Source organism: Cygnus atratus, chromosome 12 (assembly GCF_013377495.2).
Source record: "Cygnus atratus isolate AKBS03 ecotype Queensland, Australia chromosome 12, CAtr_DNAZoo_HiC_assembly, whole genome shotgun sequence".
NCBI lineage: Eukaryota > Metazoa > Chordata > Aves > Anseriformes > Anatidae > Cygnus > Cygnus atratus.
The window spans coordinates 172,540-190,838 of record NC_066373.1 but is presented as its reverse complement, the minus strand read 5'-3'; the positions used below and the strand labels follow the sequence as shown (position 1 = coordinate 190,838).

The 18,299-nt window shown below is 39.2% G+C and overlaps 1 protein-coding gene and 1 non-coding gene across 5 annotated transcripts in view; both read left to right on the top strand.

The window, feature by feature from the left end:
* AP1G1 (adaptor related protein complex 1 subunit gamma 1) overlaps window positions 1–18,299 on the top strand; it is a 43,762-nt gene that overhangs the window by 15,551 nt on the left and 9,912 nt on the right. The window contains exons 3-15 of one of the 4 annotated variants that reach the window (XM_035566197.2): window positions 106–230; window positions 3,043–3,184; window positions 4,387–4,483; window positions 5,297–5,373; window positions 9,261–9,356; window positions 10,024–10,104; window positions 10,351–10,449; window positions 10,839–10,894; window positions 11,742–11,855; window positions 15,219–15,359; window positions 15,990–16,044; window positions 17,691–17,813; window positions 18,126–18,215. In XM_035566197.2, the coding sequence (XP_035422090.1) occupies window positions 106–230; window positions 3,043–3,184; window positions 4,387–4,483; window positions 5,297–5,373; window positions 9,261–9,356; window positions 10,024–10,104; window positions 10,351–10,449; window positions 10,839–10,894; window positions 11,742–11,855; window positions 15,219–15,359; window positions 15,990–16,044; window positions 17,691–17,813; window positions 18,126–18,215 (1,296 nt within the window). Of the gene's footprint in view, window positions 1–105; window positions 231–3,042; window positions 3,185–4,386; window positions 4,484–5,296; window positions 5,380–9,260; window positions 9,357–10,023; window positions 10,105–10,350; window positions 10,450–10,838; window positions 10,895–11,741; window positions 11,856–15,218; window positions 15,360–15,989; window positions 16,045–17,690; window positions 17,814–18,125; window positions 18,216–18,299 lie in introns of all 4 variants that reach the window. The other 3 variants (XM_050713141.1, XM_050713142.1, XM_035566198.2) reach the window with 3 other exon arrangements.
* On the top strand, window positions 13,215–13,301 carry LOC118257904 (small nucleolar RNA SNORD71). The gene has a single exon (XR_004781740.1). It is a non-coding gene; the product is annotated as a small nucleolar RNA SNORD71 (small nucleolar RNA).

The following is an 18,299-nucleotide window of genomic DNA, read 5'->3' as shown; positions in this document are numbered from 1 at the left end:
TAATTTTTAAAATGCATTATCAGAGACCTAAATCAGTAAACATCAAACTTTCTCCTCTAGCTGAGTAGTAGTTTAAGCTAATTCTTTTTCTTTTTTTTCTTCCAGTTGGAGTGCCTCAAGCTCATTGCCTCTCAGAAATTCACAGACAAGCGCATTGGGTATTTAGGTGCCATGTTGCTGCTGGATGAGAGACAGGATGTCCATCTTCTTATGACCAATTGCATCAAGAAGTAAGGGTACCAGCTCTCTCTCCATCAACACATGCTTTGAGGCTTCAGAATCTGAAAGTACACCCCTGATATTTTGAGTACTCTAGTTTTTTTTTCCCTTGCGTTACAAAACTGGTGCCTTCAATCTATTGTGTACTGCTGACTGTAAAAGACTTCTAGTATTGTACTGAATTGGATGATTCCCTCTAGGTTCCTTAGAGGGAAGAGAATACAAACTTGCATTGGTCCTGAAGAGGTACATAGGGCAAACCATACTTGATGTAGCTACTGTTTTAGAATGGTAATACATGTTACTGTTGAGGTCATCTTAAGATAAATAAAATCAGGAATATGTAATGATCACAATAAGCCGTTTGGCCAGTGCAGACAGCCTCGTGTTTTAAAGAAGTCTCTTCCGTGTCTGTAAACTTAATTCTCTCCCAGTTTACAGTAGGAAAGAGTCAGACAAACAGCTAGTAGTGCAGCATAACTGAAGGTCCCCACACCTCTTATATGCTGATTTGATTTTTTATAATGCTACTAAAACATGAACAAGACTGGCCATCCAGTGTTACAAAATCATATCTGTTTCTGCAGCCATGTTGTTCTGTTTACTTAATGAATTCTGAAGAGTTGGGTTTTTTTTGACTTCAAAGATCAAGGCTGTGTATGCTGCCTTTTCTTTCGGGTTGACCTAACAGTGCTGATGAATGATTTTCCTTGCAAGCAAGGCAGCAACTTGGGATGTGCAGTCTGCTTGGTATCTTGCTGAAATTAGGCAAGAGGGGATGGAAAATAAGGATTTTATTTTTTTCTTTTAATTTTTTTCCTCCCAGCAAGATATTACTAAACCAGGATTGCTTTTTATTATAGTTTAGTAAATGAGAGTTGATGTGTTTCCAATGACAGATATTGCTTTTCGAGATGGATGGGGGCAGGAGCGGAACAACTGGGGTCTAGCTGATTTATCCAAATGCATGCTTGGTTTTGTGTGGTGTGCCTATATTTATTGTTTACTTTTAGAACATGATCCTCTTGAGTAATAGCAAGTAAAGCACTGATGAGATTGATCAATTAGGCTGTGGCCTCAAAGTACTTGAAAATAAACTTGACAAAGCTGTGGGCCTGAGAATCTACTAGTGTCCAGGAAAGAGACATTTGGTCAAATATTTTTTTCATTGGAATGTTGTACTTGTGAGACTCTTCCATTAGAACTAGGCTGCTAGGTTAACACCTTTCTTGGTTGTGGTTAATACATTTTTTGATCGTTCATGTTGAAATAAATGCGTGGTAAGGGTGCAGTGAGTTTGAAATGGGCCAGACTGAAGCTCGATGAAACTGATAGACAGCTTCGCACCACCTCAGTGGGTTGTCTATCACTTTCTTCTTTGGCTTCCATAACTACCATTATTTGTCTTGCTTTTGTCACTGTCTTATAGCAAGACCTAGATTTTCAATGCAAACAAGTGAGCACCTTTGAAGCACATCCTTGCTATATGCACAAGTATATATAGCTGCCAAAAACTTGTTAAAGGAAGGAAACAAAAATCAACACGTTTAATGGCATGTTATCTGCTTTTGCATCTGCATGTTGCCATAACTTGATGTTAGGAACAGAATGCTCTCCTGCTTTTCTGCATGTTGTGCGCTTTTGGTTACATACCACTCCCTTCCCCTGCTCTCCCATCATGCAATCCCCAACTTGCTTCCCAAACCAGGAAACTTATTTTTACTTTCTTCATTTTTCATCATTTGTGAATGAATCCTGGGTGCTGTGGTGACATGAATACCAAGTAGTTTGATGGAAAAGTGGTTAGAAATCAGTTTTAAAAGCTGTTGGGATTTCCATGCGGAAGCCACATTGTCTTGTACTTGGTGTGACATTGGTGGATGACCTCATAAATAGTGTCTACTGAAAGGTGGCTTCGTTTATTGACTGCATTTTGCATCTTCCATTGGCATATGAAGAGTTAGGATTGTTAAACAAAATTACTATATAGATTATTTATAAGCTGTGTGAGGAATGGTATTTTATGTTTTTGTGTTTTTTTTTTTCCTAGCTCAGGGTGGAGAATATTTTACATAGATTTTTATACGTTGTTTGGTTTGTAAATCAGAAAAAACAGGATTCACATTTAGTATTTGTGCTCAGTGTATAAGTCTTAGTATAATATGAAGTAGGAATTTATGCTAAGCTTAGCATATTAAGGACATATGTATTGTTTCTTACCCTTTAAGGTTTTATTTTGTGACCAGATCCATATGAAGCTTTACAACTCATCGTTAGTCCTAATAGTCCAATAAAAGGGAGGGAGGAAGGGCAGTTAGAATTAAAAGACATTACATGCAAGGCAAACTACACCAAAAACTTAAGGCACAGAAACTACATAACAATGTGCGTATAAACGAAAAACAGAAGCTGAAGCCTGTCCAAGAACACGGCTAAACTGGAACAGCCTGCGAAGTCACTGCAGGGCTGTGCTTGATGTTAGGTTCTTTTCTGTTTGCAAATTGCAAACTACAAAGTTTTTTATTTACTGTAGAAGCTTTAAAGGAGTTCTGTGTCATCTTCCCTCTTCTCAGCTCAAGCAGTGGATGTCCACCTGATAGTTTTACCCAAATCTACCTTTGAGAATTCTACCTATAAGTAATAGAATACCCTATGGTACATGCACTCCAAGCTTATGTTGCTCCTAACTCATACTCCCAAGTAGCTGAGAATTTGGAGGCCTTTTTCATGTGTGCAGATGGCTAAATGACTATAAGCTGATGCCCTTTTTTCCATGTTCAGGCTGTTTGCATGCTGATTGACTTTTTTTATTTTCCCTTACAGTGACCTTAATCATAGCACGCAGTATGTGCAGGGGCTGGCACTCTGCACCCTTGGCTGCATGGGCTCCTCGGAAATGTGCAGAGACCTTGCGGGAGAGGTGGAAAAGCTCCTCAAAACTTCCAACTCCTATCTTAGGAAGAAGGTACTTTTGAATACTTTGTTACAGATTAAAACTCAAGTTTGATGGGATACCTTGCTTATAACTGGAATATTAGACAGCTTGTAGCACTGGCTGAGTATTTCCCAGTGTGTGAGATAGGCAGAGGCCAAATCCCTGTCTCTGCATAGCAGGAATGTGTAAGCCTCTAGAAGTCAAGCCTCTGACAGACGAGGCATTTGTTTCTAATTTCATACTCTTTACCTTAAGGTTATTGATTATAATGCGAGTGCCTGCCTGTTCACAGGCATTAACCATAGACTTCTAGTCATTAGTTTTATTTCAGTATGTTCTCAGATAAGTCCATCATTAATAAGTATATTGTTAATAGTGCAGATTAATATCTGAAGATTTGAACCTATTAGGTGCTACTGGAGATTAGATCAGATATGACAGGTTAAGGACTTGAAATGGGCAAACAATTAGAAAATGTCTAACTTCCTTAGCAAGTGGGACAAAACATCTGCAAAATGTAATCAGCCTTGTTCTTTTAAATTTATTTCATTATTATGTCTTGGAGGGAGCGCAGAGGCAGCAATGAGACTTTAGGAGAGAAAGCAATGCTAAGAGGTATTGCTGTATTCTGGGAAGAGGCAGCCAGTGCAGTCGATTATCAAGCAATTGCAAAAAAACCCAAGTGTCTTCTATTCTAGAGTACAGTTGCTTCTGTACTGTAGATTAAGTAGGCAAGCTTGTTGTATACTGTTTGTTTTTTTCATAGAACCTGTTACCTGAAGGAGGAAATTGTCATGTGGGGAAGGAGATGATATTCAAGGGAAAGAAAAGGAGCCATTAATTTGACATAAATTTTATTTGCTTCCAATGCATTATCCTCTCCCTTCATAACATTAAGACAGACTGAAGTAGCCTTATTAAATACGGGGCTGCTTTGCAGTTAGTATAGCTTCTGAAATGAATAACTTACAAATGAACTATTTCTAGTGCAAGTATTACATTGCAGCTTAGTGCTGGTTTTGTTTCCTTCTCAACTGTGAAAGTTTTCTTGAACTCTTTTCTGTAATGCTGTTTAGTATCACTTGTAGCAGAGAGATGGAAAAATATACTGTAAACTTTCCAAGCCTATGTATATGATGAAATTTGTGATAATTCCTACTGTGCTAGATGTTCTCAAAATGTGTCTCTTTGTCATTATACTATGTACTAACTGAACTGTTTTTCCTATACAGGCAGCATTGTGTGCTGTTCATGTTATCAGAAAGGTGCCTGAACTTATGGAGATGTTCCTGCCAGCCACCAAAAACTTGCTGAATGAGAAGAACCATGGTAATGTCTGAGCCTGCTTAGCAAGGCTATGCCATTCTTTGCAGGTGCCATGCTTGCTACTGAAGCTTTTGTTTGGAGCGAACTTTTGAGGTGTATTTTCCATTTGTTTCATCCCCCTGGTATGCAGCGAAAGCATATGTCATTCAGAAGGCAGGGACATATGACTGGTAATTACCAGGACTTTACATGGCATAGATGATGAAAGAACACTCTCACTGTTTTTGACCCACTTCAGAGTGGGTGGAGGGGGAAAGCTTGTGACTTTTATCCAGCACACTGCCTAAAGGGACTTCAAAGTGTGTGTATTTTTTCTGTTTTTTGTCTGTTTGGTTTGTTTGTTTCTGTTGTTGTTGTTGTTTTGTTTTAGCTTTTTGTGTGTCTACCAGACTGAGTTTTGAAGACTTTCTAAGGAAGTCCTAGTTGAGACCACGTGAGCTTGGCTAGAGTACCGAAATCAGGAAGCATGAGGAATCCAACACGTACAATGAATGCAATCAAAATGTTTTTGCCCATCTCAGATCTTTTGTTAGCCTGTTTGTTACTATCTAAGAATATATTTAATATGCAGGTTTCTGTAACCAATGTGTAAGGACAGCTTGTTTCCTCTTTTGACCTTTAGCTGCTGCTCTAAGACAAGCACATTGCTATCAACTTTCTCTTGGGCACAGCTGCAAGTTCAAGTATCTTTTGGGGACGTGTTAGATTTAAGAGGAGGATGTTTTATATCATTTGTTGTCATTTCTTTATGATTTTTGTCACTTGTCTGGAGCCAATGAAATTGTAAAATGCAGATATTTTTTTCCTGGTTTTTAGGTGTTTTACACACATCAGTAGTCCTCCTCACGGAGATGTGTGAGAGAAGTCCAGACATGCTTGCACACTTTAGAAAGGTAAGTGTGAATTTGATGACATTGCAGAATTAATATTCATGGCTTTTTGTTTTTGAGAAGTACTTCTTATTAATTTTCCAAAGTGAAAGCAATGTGCACATTTTTAAAATAAAGTCCTTAAAACAATTTAGGTGAAGAAATTGGTGGTATTGTCTGCTTGTTACCAAAATAAGAAAAATACTGGGAATTTTGGGTGTCTAGCACTAGTCCCCTTCAAGAAGGGGGTAAGTTAAAAAAACGTCACTCTTAAGAACTTGCAGTATGAAACTCACCCTGAAGTTAGTTACAGTCTCTCCTTTGACTGATACTCTGTTAGTGTTTTTTTTTTTTTTTAACTCTTTGTAGGTAATTTCATAGTGTCATCAGGAATTGCACATGTATTAAACACAAAGAAGCAAAGAAGAAAAACTAAGGCTTAGACACTTGAATGCCTTAACCACTGCTACACAATCTTATAAGCTCAGGTCAAAAATACCAATGAAAGTTCTAGTTCTGTAGATACCTCATCTCTGGTGCGTGCTGTTACATCATTTTCCATTTTCACTTGAGGGTTTTGAGAATCAACATCGTTCCTCCTGCTCTGATTAGGAATGTTTACTTCTTTTTATCCTCTTAGCACAAACTTCCTTACATTGCTTTGCTGTACAGTATTATTGCCATAATAAAGACTACCAATGAAAGGACATCTGAAAATTTCATTGATTTTTTTGTCATTCTGAGTTGTGGTCAAAGTAGAAATTGAATGAAGTTGATAAGCGGAACTGTCCAATTGCTCTTCTGAAGTGTCTCAAGGGAGGTTATTTATTTGCATGCCCAGTTTACTGTACGTCCTTGGTTTGTCTATATCATTAGGGATTTCAAACAGTGCATCCTTTGATGCGTCTTAGCACTTTGGCATGCATCTTCCCTTGCTCCAGGTGCATACAACAGAGCAGGATTGAAAGTGAAAGTGGGACTAGGAACATTTTGAAGGTAGCCATCCCTGCTACTAACTGCTCAGTTAAAATGTTAGTCTTACTGGTAAAAGAAGAGCTGAGTCCACAGAATGTAGGTTTGAGGTACACCCTTTTTTTAGCTATCTCTTTGGTTGTTTATGCTGTGAATGGTATAACATTAATCTGTCTCTAATGTCTGCTTCGTCTGTTTTGTCCCTTTTGTCTGTTTGGAATCCTGATGTGTGTTAGAATGAAAAGGTAAGAGTTATATCTTGTGGATGGTGCATGCTTGCATTGAATCTGTAGATGTTTGCCTCTTGTGAGGCAGTACCTGTTAATGCCACATCTGTGATTGATGCCACATGCTTAGATCAGTTGTACTCATCTAATGCTTTTTGTGTGCTGGTTTTGTCTTGTCACTAAACTTCCATACCCATGGCAGCCCTGAATCTCAGTTGTGGCCTTCTCCAAACACAAGCTTGCTTTCCTTAAGCCCTCGTTTGAAGATTTGTAGGGAAATTTTTCTACACATGCACACACAGCAGTGGGCGTTCTCACCATAAACTGGGCTTTGTGTCTGCCATAGGGCAGGTCTGGGTAATTCATTTGCACAAAAGGGAGCAGGAGAGGCTTACTGTGCTGCAAAGAATAGGTGCAGTTCCATCACTGATTTTTCATCCGTGTAATTTGACCGCAGAAGATTGGTGAGGGGCCCTCAACCGATCTCCATGGCTGTAATGTTTTCCTTTGTTTGTGCTGTCCTCAGTCCTGGTAACATTCTCGTTAGAAGCAAATGTTAATCAGGGTTCCCAGGAATGCTCCAGCAGATCACTCCACTTGCCTGTTACTTTGTCATGAGGGAAGATGTTGCAGCATCCTTTGGTTTTCTCTGAGGCAGATAATAAGAAATTCATGGTTCCTTTTGTGTGTATTATGAAATGCATGTTTTCAGAGGAATACATAATTCGTGAAGAGCAAAGGTAGGAATAAAAAGAGAACAGGGAGACTGAGCTGGCTTTCTTCTTGCACTTCACCACAAAAGTACAGGACTTAACTCCCCAAAACATTGCCCATTTTTTATGTCCATATATAGCTGTTGTACTCCACAAATAGTGTTGTGCTTTTAGCAAATACTGTCCCAAATCTGAAGCACCATTTTTATTTGATGTTGTCAAAAGTGATTAACTTTAAAATAAGTAATCTCTGATACAGCAGAAATTTAGTTTGCTACAAGTTTGGGATTGCATTGAGGTTCACATGCATGCAGGAGCAATCAATCTCAAGGATGGGAAAATTTGCCACGTCTGAAGGATGAATTGCTGGGAAGGTTTTTGTAGAGGACTTTTTGATAAAATGTAGTTGTCATGCATGCATGGAGTTGAGAGAAAGAATGATGCTTTCCTGGTGGTAGCCATGCTTCAGGAATGAAAAATCCGCTTAGTGCAGCCACTGTAACACCTGTCTATTTTGTCACTTCATCTCCAGCCAGTGTCTGCATTATTTTAATAATATCAGCACTGAGAGGGGTAGAAGAAACTCTATGGAAGGAATAAAATTGGTAGAGCTCTACATCTGTCATCCACCAGGACAGGTTTCTCTCAGGGTTTAATCAAAAATCAGGTTCTCTTGTTCAGCCTTAAGGTTTTTCGTAGAACTTGTTAGTAATGGGCTTGTTTCATCCCTGAGACCATGTTGTTATTCATAGCCACTATGATTTTTTTTGTAGATAAATAGTAATTTTGTTATAGCTTGTATGATAAATAGTAATTTTGTTATAGCTTGTATGCTTTAACGATTGGCTTATTTGCCATGTTCTGCCTTCAGCTGATTACTTGCTGGATGTGGGTGTGATACCAGAGAGCATAGCTATTACAGTTCCATAGAATTACCCTGACAGGTGAGGTGCAACTATAGTTGGAAATTCCTAGGAAGGAGTGAGATGATCCAAACTTTTGCAAATAGATAACATTTCTTCAGAGCCGTGTACAGGTTTTGAAAGATTACTTATTCCTCTGGGACAGATGGCTACTGGGAGACCAGTGTCATCAACATCTGAGGAGTCTGAGCTGCTTCTGCAAGTTTGGTGGGTTTTTTTGTTTGTGTTTTTTTTAGCCCTCACAGTTCTGATGAAACTTCTAATATGAACAGTGGAAGTCAATATGATTTTTGTGCATCAATCAGTTTATCTGCTATGATGCAGAACTCTTCTAACAGCAGTGAAGCAAACAATTTGGTCAGTTTAGTATTGCAGATTTTGTTGGAAGTTTGGGGTGAAAAGGAGGAGAATTGATCCTGAAGCTAATTGCAAGGAAGAAGTAGTGTAGAGCTCTGAGGGAAGGCTGGAGGGAAATCCACTCTGTCCTATTTGGAAGTTTTGTAGAGGAAGCAGATCACAAAGCCTTTTCTTCTAGAGGCTAAATTGGATGAAGTATCAAACTTGAAACAATCCTTAATACTTTACTGTAATCTTAGCAGTACCTGGAAAGATCAAATCTCTTGACTATGCTTGATGCTTTGTGGAGATAGATGGTGCTTACTACATGGATGTGTGCGCTAAAATGAATCAGGATCTAACGTAGTAAAGCCCCCAAACAGAGTCTTGGAATAACACCATTTTAATAAGTGGCAGTTCCCCATTTTGTGAAGAGGAGAGTTCCTTAAATTGATATTTCCTTTTAGGTGTTGCCTGTCAAGCTCTGGTGGATTTTAGTGTTTTAAAGATGCAATATGGTGCTCAGGTTCCAGCTTTACTGTTTCCAGTCATTCCATAGTGAAGCTGTAGGCATTTGTGTAACATAATCTATAAATGTACAGGCTGGACTTTGAGGAAGAATCTGTAGACTGACTTGCTCTCAAATGAGAGATTTGTTCTCAGGCCTGTACTTCAAAGTTAGGGGGGGAAGGAGAAACGAACTTAGTAGGTGCACTTTCTGACAACTCTCTTCTTCGCAGCTTGTTCCCCAATTAGTTCGTATTCTGAAGAACCTTATCATGTCTGGCTATTCACCAGAGCATGATGTGTCTGGGATCAGTGACCCCTTTTTGCAGGTAAGAACTGATGCAAACAGCAATTGATGGCTTTAATTCTGGCACTGTGTTTTGAGACCTAGGTATGACGAGGTAGTTACCAGAGGGCAGCAGTGTTGAATTTTAAGGTTGTGTCCTTATGTCAGAGCTGACTCTGCAAATGCTCTTCATCTACCACAGTGAAAGACATCTGAATTAGTTTAAATAGGCCTATCGTATTGTGCTAAATTATGGCAAAAGGGAGAAGAAACAAGTGTTGGTCTTGCAGGGCTGTGCCCAGTTGGCATTGGGTATATGTACTCTTAACAGTTCTGACTAGTGTGAGCACAGTATTAGCCTGTTCATGAAGATCTTACTGAGTATAGAACCACTGAAAGGGTTGCACAGCATTGGAATAGGCTGCCCAGGGTTGAAGTCTTCCAGAAATGCGTAGATGTAGAACTTAGTAGCATGGTTTAGTAGCGGACTTGTCAGTACCTGGTTAAAGGTTGGACTACATGATCTTAGAGGTCTTTTCCAACCTGAATGATTCTATGATACTTGCTTTGTCTGTCATTTTGTTTTGAAATAGAAAATGAGCATCTTGTTTTGCTTCTTTGCCACTCCTCAGGAAGTATACCATATTTCATGCTCCTCATGTAAAACACTTCTTCCAGTGAGATTTTATTTGCTTCATTTTATCATACAGGTGCGAATCCTGCGGTTACTACGGATTCTAGGGCGAAACGATGATGATTCTAGTGAAGCCATGAATGATATACTTGCACAGGTGAGGTCTGCAACATTGATCAGCTTAACTTTCTCTTTTCATTTGTTAATAACTTGGATTCAGCAACACTGGTGAGGATACAGCTGCTGCCATGCTAGGGTGAATTTTGTTGCCAGAGGCATACGTTCATAGGTGTGGTGTGTGTTTGCTAGGGATTGCTCAACTTCACTGCCTGTTCTGCAGAACATCACAAAGGGGATCCATGTTGTTTGCAGTGGAGTCACTTTTTTTGTTTCTATATTTCAGGTTGCTACTAATACGGAAACAAGTAAAAATGTGGGAAATGCCATTCTCTATGAAACTGTACTGACTATTATGGACATAAAATCTGAGAGTGGACTGAGAGTAAGTTGCCTTTGCCATGGCCTTTTTGTCTTAGCTTATATTAGAATGAAATTTCTGTAGAGGACCCATGAGGCGAAGTCATTTCACCCAAAGACAGCTCCACAGATGTCTGTAGATAAGACTGTAACCTCTTTAGAAAGTGGTGGGTTTTTTTGTTTGTTTTTTAAAAGGAAGACTTCCTGCAGACTTTCTCCTTGAGTGCAGGATAGAGCCTGTGCTGTGTTTGTCTTGGCTTTCCCTCTGATTAGTCAGGCTCCAGAGTTCTTTGTTATGCTTTTGGCCAAGAAGCATAGTACTAACTTTGACATGTTGCCTTTAAAATCATCTTGAAGCAATGAAGATGACCAGCAGCCTTTTTGATCACTGACTTTCCCTAACTCTTTCTGCAGGTGTTAGCCATTAACATACTAGGCCGTTTCTTATTAAACAACGACAAAAATATTAGGTAAGTTGAATGAAGTGTGTTCCATCTACACCCAGTTTAAAATGTGTAATAAGCAATTGCACAAAGACTATGCTGAAAAAGAGCTTTTCAGGAGAGTGTATTTGGAAGTGTTAGTGGGATTAATATGGCTGACTAACTATTTTTTTGGCATGTTTTCTCTGTCAAAGTCTTAACTATGGCTCTGCCCTTCTTAGTTGATGAATCTGGGTGTACAATCTAATTCTTAACATGATTTCTTAATCTACCTGAGTGTGTTTTTTCCAGTATTCTGTAAATCTCCTGTCTTGCCTCAGCTGGTCTTTGATGACATTCAAGTCGGTGTGGGCAGTAGAGATTTTACAAGTTAGGCAGCGAGTTTTTTCTTGTTGCCAACAGTATGCAGTCAGGAAGTAATTGTGCTTTGGTCACTGGACATGGAATTGCTGCGATGCCAGAATGAAGTCCCATCTCTAGGCATTTTGACTGCAAATCATGACATAGGTAGAAGTCTCTAAACTCAAGAATTTGTGTGGTAATTTTTGTGTTATCTGTGGAGGTCTAACATTTATTTGCCTCGCCTTTTCAAAATCTTCCGTGAAGACTGGGCAACTAACATGAGCCCAGCAACTGGGATGAGTGCTTGTCAAAGCAGCAGGATGTTGTTAGGCATGTTAGTTACAGTTTTGTATGGTAACTCTTCTATGGAGACATGCCAGGCAGTCCCCTGGAAGATCCTCATTTGTTACTGAGGAGTACAAGAGAGCCCTGTTCTGTTGCAAAAGAGGATTAAATTGGGGGTGGCTGTTTTTGTGCATAGAAATTAAAAGCGTACTGACTTTTTTTTTTTTACTTTATGCTCTTATCCCAGATATGTAGCTTTGACATCATTGTTGAAAACTGTGCAGACAGACCATAATGCAGTACAGCGACATAGAAGCACAATTGTGGACTGCCTGAAGGATCTGGATGTCTCAATTAAAAGGTAAATTAAATGTCAATGAAATAGCCTGTGGAATGTGAGCAGGCAGGACATAGGGGAAAATGACAGTAAAATAGGGGAACTTATAGGGAACTTATAAGGAACTTATAAATGAGACTAGTATTAATGCATAGTATGGTTCATGCTTCAAGTAAGGTAACAAAGATAATGAAGATGCGCAGTGACTTTCTTTGAGAAGCTGCTTTTACATTTTATGCATTTTGGGCGAGGGGAGGAGGGGAGATTCTGTTTGCCTGAATCTTTCCAAAATAAAATCAACAGAGATTGGATGGTGTGTTCATAAGAATCAAAGCCTCCATAAAATATGATCCTAGTCAGAATTATTCTGACATGCTTGGTGTTACTTTTCTTTCTAAGACAAACAGGCAGTATCACGTTTTCCTGAAGCACAGTTAAGCCATCCAAATAATTTTCTAGGTTAAATTCAATTAGACAATGCTAGAATTCAGATTTACTATATTATACAAATGGTTTGCTTATATGCTGTGTCCTGTTGTACATTCTTGGTGTTCGTGTGTCATTTAAATAGTGATATGTTGCTGCTTCTCTGGACTACGGGAGAGCCTGCAACCTGATACATCTCGCTACAAGAAGATTTTTTTTCTGATACTCAGTCTAAACTTCCTCCTGTTTACTCTCATTACTTCAGTTATGTTCCTTTTACTTGTGATAGTAACTTTCTGTTGTTTCTCTCAGATACTTATAGTAGTCTTGAATCACTTGATCTTACTTCTGCCAGACTATGTAGAGAACTGCACTTAATCTTCTAAATCAAGTATTTCAGCTTCTTCGTTGCTTATTCTTTTTTTCAGTAGTCTCTTCCCTATTATTCTTTCTGTAACTGGTCGTCTGAGCTCAGTGCAGCATAAAGCAAGATAGTGATAGGGACTGCTGCATCCCTTTTGCGTCATGTGGAAGCTCTGTGCAGGCCAAAATTTCATTCATCTCTTGTCACGTCATAAATGTATTTTGTCTCTTTCAGAATTGCTCATCCTCTTCTCTACACCTTGTCAAACTGATTAGATATGCCATACATGCTTATGCTGAAAGGCATTTTTCAAATTTATGCCTCTTTGAATCAGGTCTAGATGTTTAACAGCGCTGCTTACTCAAATATATGTAGAATAGGAAACAAATTGAAACTGTCTTTCTTCTGATGCTTAGTTTTAACTGTTATGTAATGGGTATCATGTAATCTTGTTTTACGATTGTATACTATCTCAAAAGGTAAATTGAGGCTGTTGTTGTTTGGTGCCAGAGCAGTGTGAGGCCACAAAAGCATTATACTGGTACCATTTAGGAAAACACAGGTGTGCCACAAACAATAGAGCTTCATGTCTGAGTGCTGTTGGAGGATGAAGCCTTTGAGTGATCCATCGGCAGAGCGTGATGTTGCCATGCTGACACTCATGCTGCTGACAATGCGCTGCTCTCATTGAAGCAATATGTTGACTAGATATCAGAGTTCCCAAGTAGCAAGTTTCAGGTGCTGAGACTTGGGAGAAAGACATGATACCTGGTTTTGGTTGACATCTGAAGCATGGCCTATTCTCATCATCTTTTAACCATTGCAGTGCATCTTTGGTCTATGTAGTGTAGTTCAGAATGGCTTTACCATTTAAGTCAAGGCTTTTTGTCTGTCTGCTTAATAAGATCAAATTGCGTGATTAGGAATTTTGTGACAGAAATGAGACCTGTAATGTGAGCAATATGCATTCAGATAAATGCCAGGTGTTAAGATTGCAAACTGCTTCTGTGCACCTGCAGTATTGACATATCCGCTATAATGTGACTGAAAAGATTAAATATTAATGTGGAAAACGTGCAACCCAGCTGGGTTACGTGTAAGGAGTTAAGAACTAATGGGAAGAATGAAAACAATTCTAGTAACGATATAGGTTTTCAAACAGCCAAAACCCTTGATGATAAGAGGTAATGATTTAGTTAGGTGTTCAGAATTAAGGTGAAAACAAGGACAAGGTGGAAAAGGTGGATGAGACCCTGGGCAACCTGATTTAGTGTGTGTCATCACTGCCCATGGCAGGGGGGTTGGAACTAGATGATCGTTAAGGTCCCTTCCAACCAGAGCTATTCTATGAAAAGACATTCATATTCTCTAGGTCCCCAGGTATTAGTTGGGTAAAAAACAAGGTAACACATTCATAGGTCACAGTACTGTAGAAATCATGCTTTCTACAACAATAGGAAGATGCTGAGAAGCAATGCTAGCTAGATGTTTCAGATTTTTTGAGAGCAAGTCAGGTAGCTTATGCCCACTACCGTTGTACCTGGTCTAAGGTGTTGATGCTTCATTAACATTGTGAAAATCTTAGCTGATCATAAAAAAAAAAAAATGGCTGTCAGTGTAGTGGCAGGTTGGCAAGCGTAACACTGGAGTTAAGCACAAATTGAAGTCTGATCCATTTGAAAAACATCTATGTTATTATATAGACCTTAGGTCTTTTGACATAATTTTGTAAAAGATCTGTTGCACAACAAACACTACAAAATCATTGTACACATGATGTAGTTCAGCAGCTCTCCAGCTGATTTCAAAAGATAATTGGAATGGGGGAGGAAGTTCTTGATGTGCTACAGGGATCTTATTTGTGTTGTAGTGACATCTCAGTGACAGGCTACTCAAAGTTCCTCACACTCAACTTGAGTATTTGTGTTCTGTATTATACTGAATGTTCAATTTTAAAGAATAGTCAGGATTGTTTAGTGAGGCTGTTTAATGCATTATATCATGTTTGAAGACAGTAGTCTTCATTGAGAAAATGTGGGAAGGATGGGAGAGCCGTGCTACAAACAGCTACAGAAGCTTCAAGTAGGAGGTCTAAGGCTCTCACTTCTGGATGTATACAACAAGGAAAATCAAAGAGACAGTACTCTGTTTAATTGCGGTGTCAACTTGTGGCAGGGAAGGAATGAAAAGAAAATTCTGAAAAGAGCACCAGGGTAATTTGGGGTTCTAAAAGTCATATAGTCTATCTGACAAGATACAATAAAGCTTATCAGCTCTAATGTATTTGAATCTCTAATTGATGGACCTTATGGACCTAATTGATCAGACCTTAATGGTGATGGGCTCTGCTGAAAAATATTCCTAGCCTTTTAGGACATCTCAGGGGGACTCCACCTGCCCCACTCCATGCATGTATAGTTTTCTCTGGTGGGTATTTCTTGTCTGCCCATGAACAAGAAAATACTGGTACACATGGGAGGCTCTTCTCACAGGATTAATAAAGATTGCTATCTCAATTGAAAGGTAAGTGCATTTGAGTATCTGGATTTGTTTACTTCTCCAGGTGAATATACTTTGTTTTCTGTCCCTTGCCGTAGGCGTGCAATGGAACTGAGTTTTGCTCTTGTTAATGGGAACAATGTTCGCGGAATGATGAAGGAGTTGCTGTATTTCCTAGATTCCTGTGAGCCAGAGTTCAAGGCAGACTGTGCGTCTGGAATATTTCTTGCGGCAGAAAAGTATGGGGTCAATTTGCTTGCCATTAATTTGTCTGTTTTCAGAATTACGAGCATTTTTTGTGTTATTTATCCCCTTCCCCACCCCTTAAAAGAATGTGTTGATCATATCTTCTCCATTTGCCCGTTTGCGCTGACCTGTGTGTAGTTTATTAGTTTTTACCTCCTATGAGGAACAGAACGCACCAGTGCTTCAGGGCACACTAATGTTCACTTGTGGGAAGTTCTCATATCATTAAACCAGTCTAGCATATTGATTTCTACTGCTCTTTGGAAAAAGCATTGTGTTTATATTCTGGCCCTGTGCCCCTTCCACACACCTTCACGCCCACCCTCCCCAATTAGGTGTACAAGTGAAATAATCTTACTAATGTAGAGCCATTATAAGCATCAGCCTGACTTTGATTTGACGTATTGTATATGCAAGGCATGGCTGTGCTATATTCTACAGACTTGCGTGTTTACTCAGCATTCCAGTGGCAGCATTAATACAGAAAGTCAAAGAATGTGCTTTTTTTCCAGGAAGCAGTAAGCCAGGAGGTGACCAAAACGGGAGGTTCTGTTAACTGTGGGCTTCTTGGTGGTGGTGAAGGCTAGTGGTTATTGCTCTGATTCTTTTTCTAATTTTGTCAGATATGCTCCTTCCAAACGCTGGCATATAGACACAATCATGAGAGTCTTAACAACGGTAAGTGAAATTGCCTGTATTTTGTGTGACTTTAAAAAAAAAATAAAAATAAAAAAAATCTTGAATTCTGTAGGAAGCTATCACAGAGTGGGAGACAGATATAAAGGCTGAGAGAGAATAAATGTTACAATACACAAATGAAGTGCACTTATATAGTAGTGACCTAAGGCAGCTAGTCAGAAAGTAAATATGACCATTTCATTTTTAGAATGAAAATTTTAGAAAATGTATTATTTCTGAAATGTGCAAGAAGGCTGTGTAGCAGAGTTTGTATCGACTGAAATAAGTGCATTAGCTTCTAAGTCAGGGCAACTCTTGTGCTGTCATTCCAATACACAATCCTTTCAAGAGAGAGTAAACACAGCACTAAGTGACTTGCGAAGAGAGAGGGTTGAAACAATTTCTTGAAATTATTCCAAGTTGAATTTATCAAAGCTTTTTGATAGAATTATAACAGCTTTCTGGCTTTTTTTTTTCTTTGGGTTTGATTGTTACTTTTTTACTATGTGAATTTCTGTATAAACATTACAGTTGAGGTGGAACGGAGTAGTGTTTTGGCAAACGAGGGGAAGAGAGCATAACTTGAGTAGGCAGTGTGTTCTCTGATGTGAAGAAGTGGGAAGAAATTTACTTCGTTAGTGTGAGTGTTCAGATTTGACAAGTTCAGAAGCCACACTCACTTTTCAATGTACTGTTGTGTCACCCTGAAACTGAGAAACGTGGATTGCTCTGAACAGAGTTGATTTCCATTTAAAAGTTGATTGTGAGCATTTCTCTCAGAGGACTCCCTCTTATTAAAGTAACTTCCTTCCCTTGGCTGGTAGGGAAACCATTTAGAAACCATTTATAAAGTTATATTCACAAGACTACTCAGTGCAGACTCTTACAGATAAATATCCTATCCAGTTTACCAGATTTAGGAGAATTAACACAGAACGATGTCGTCAGCTCCTGGTTTTGCTAGCTGGGTTTTCACTTAATTGACCTAATTGGGCTCACTTAATTTCCTTTTTTTTTTTTTTTTTTTGCATGATCTGTTTTCGGTTCCAGAGTACTGTCTAAACAGGCAGGTTTTGAGCAATGTACATCTCTCCTTCAGCAACAAAGCTATGTGATTTATGTATTGCCCCACTTACTTTTCTGTCCTTGAAGTGGGCTTTTCAATCTGAGCTCCGTATTCCTATCATCTAACCAAAGAGATAGACGAGTCCCTGAGTCCTTTGCTAATTTGGTGTAGAGTCTAGCTTTGAGGAAGTGTTTGAAAAAGCTGCTTTCTGCCCCCAAAGTGTCTTAACTTGTCTGTTAAATGGAAGGCATTTTCTTCTGTGTGTTCTGTTCCTTCTGTGGTATAGAAATAGCACAGGATTCTTATGTCCACATCCGATCCTCAACAGACAATTTCAGGATATTTACAGTATGGTTTTCTCTAGCTATAGCTGAGTGCATTAGGAGAATGCACAGTCCTATACTTCTACCCAGCTGAGCCTGGTCAAAATCAACCATAAAGTACCTGAGGATGAGGATGCGGATTTTTATCTGTGTGCAATCAGGCTTTGTGAAGGATATCAGTCGATGCTGGCTGTTACTGAGAAGTCAGATAGTGAAACCTAACAGCTTCTATTTTTCTCTTGAATACATTCTTGCAGGCAGGAAGTTATGTTCGTGATGATGCTGTTCCCAACCTGATTCAGCTAATAACTAATAGTGTGGAGATGCATGCCTACACTGTGCAGAGACTCTACAAAGCCATCCTTGGTGATTACTCCCAGGTATTACCCAATACGAGCAGCTTCGGTTTACCCGTTACACTGCAATAAGTATATTTACTAAGCATATCAAGGTAAGTCAGCATCATGCTGTCTAGTTCCAAGGGACAGATTGCAGAAGAGGCATGTCTTCTAAATGTTCCTGTTCTTCTATTTTTCTCGTATGAATATTGAATTTGATCAAGAATTCCATGTTTCTTATGCTATGGGAAATTTGCTTAGTTGGAAGGAGGGCTAAGCTTGCTCTGGGAGATGGTGGTGGTTTACTTTGTACCAGAATGCATTTATCTAGGTGTCTGATTTTTCTTCCGACAGCAGCCACTGGTGCAAGTGGCCTCCTGGTGCATAGGAGAGTATGGAGATCTTCTGGTGTCTGGTCAGTGTGAAGAAGAGGAGCCAATACAGGTATAGCCTGAGAGGGCAAGTGTGTGCATGGCTGATGCTGGAGCTGCTTGATGCTGGCTATCTGAGGGGAATGCTTGCAACAGT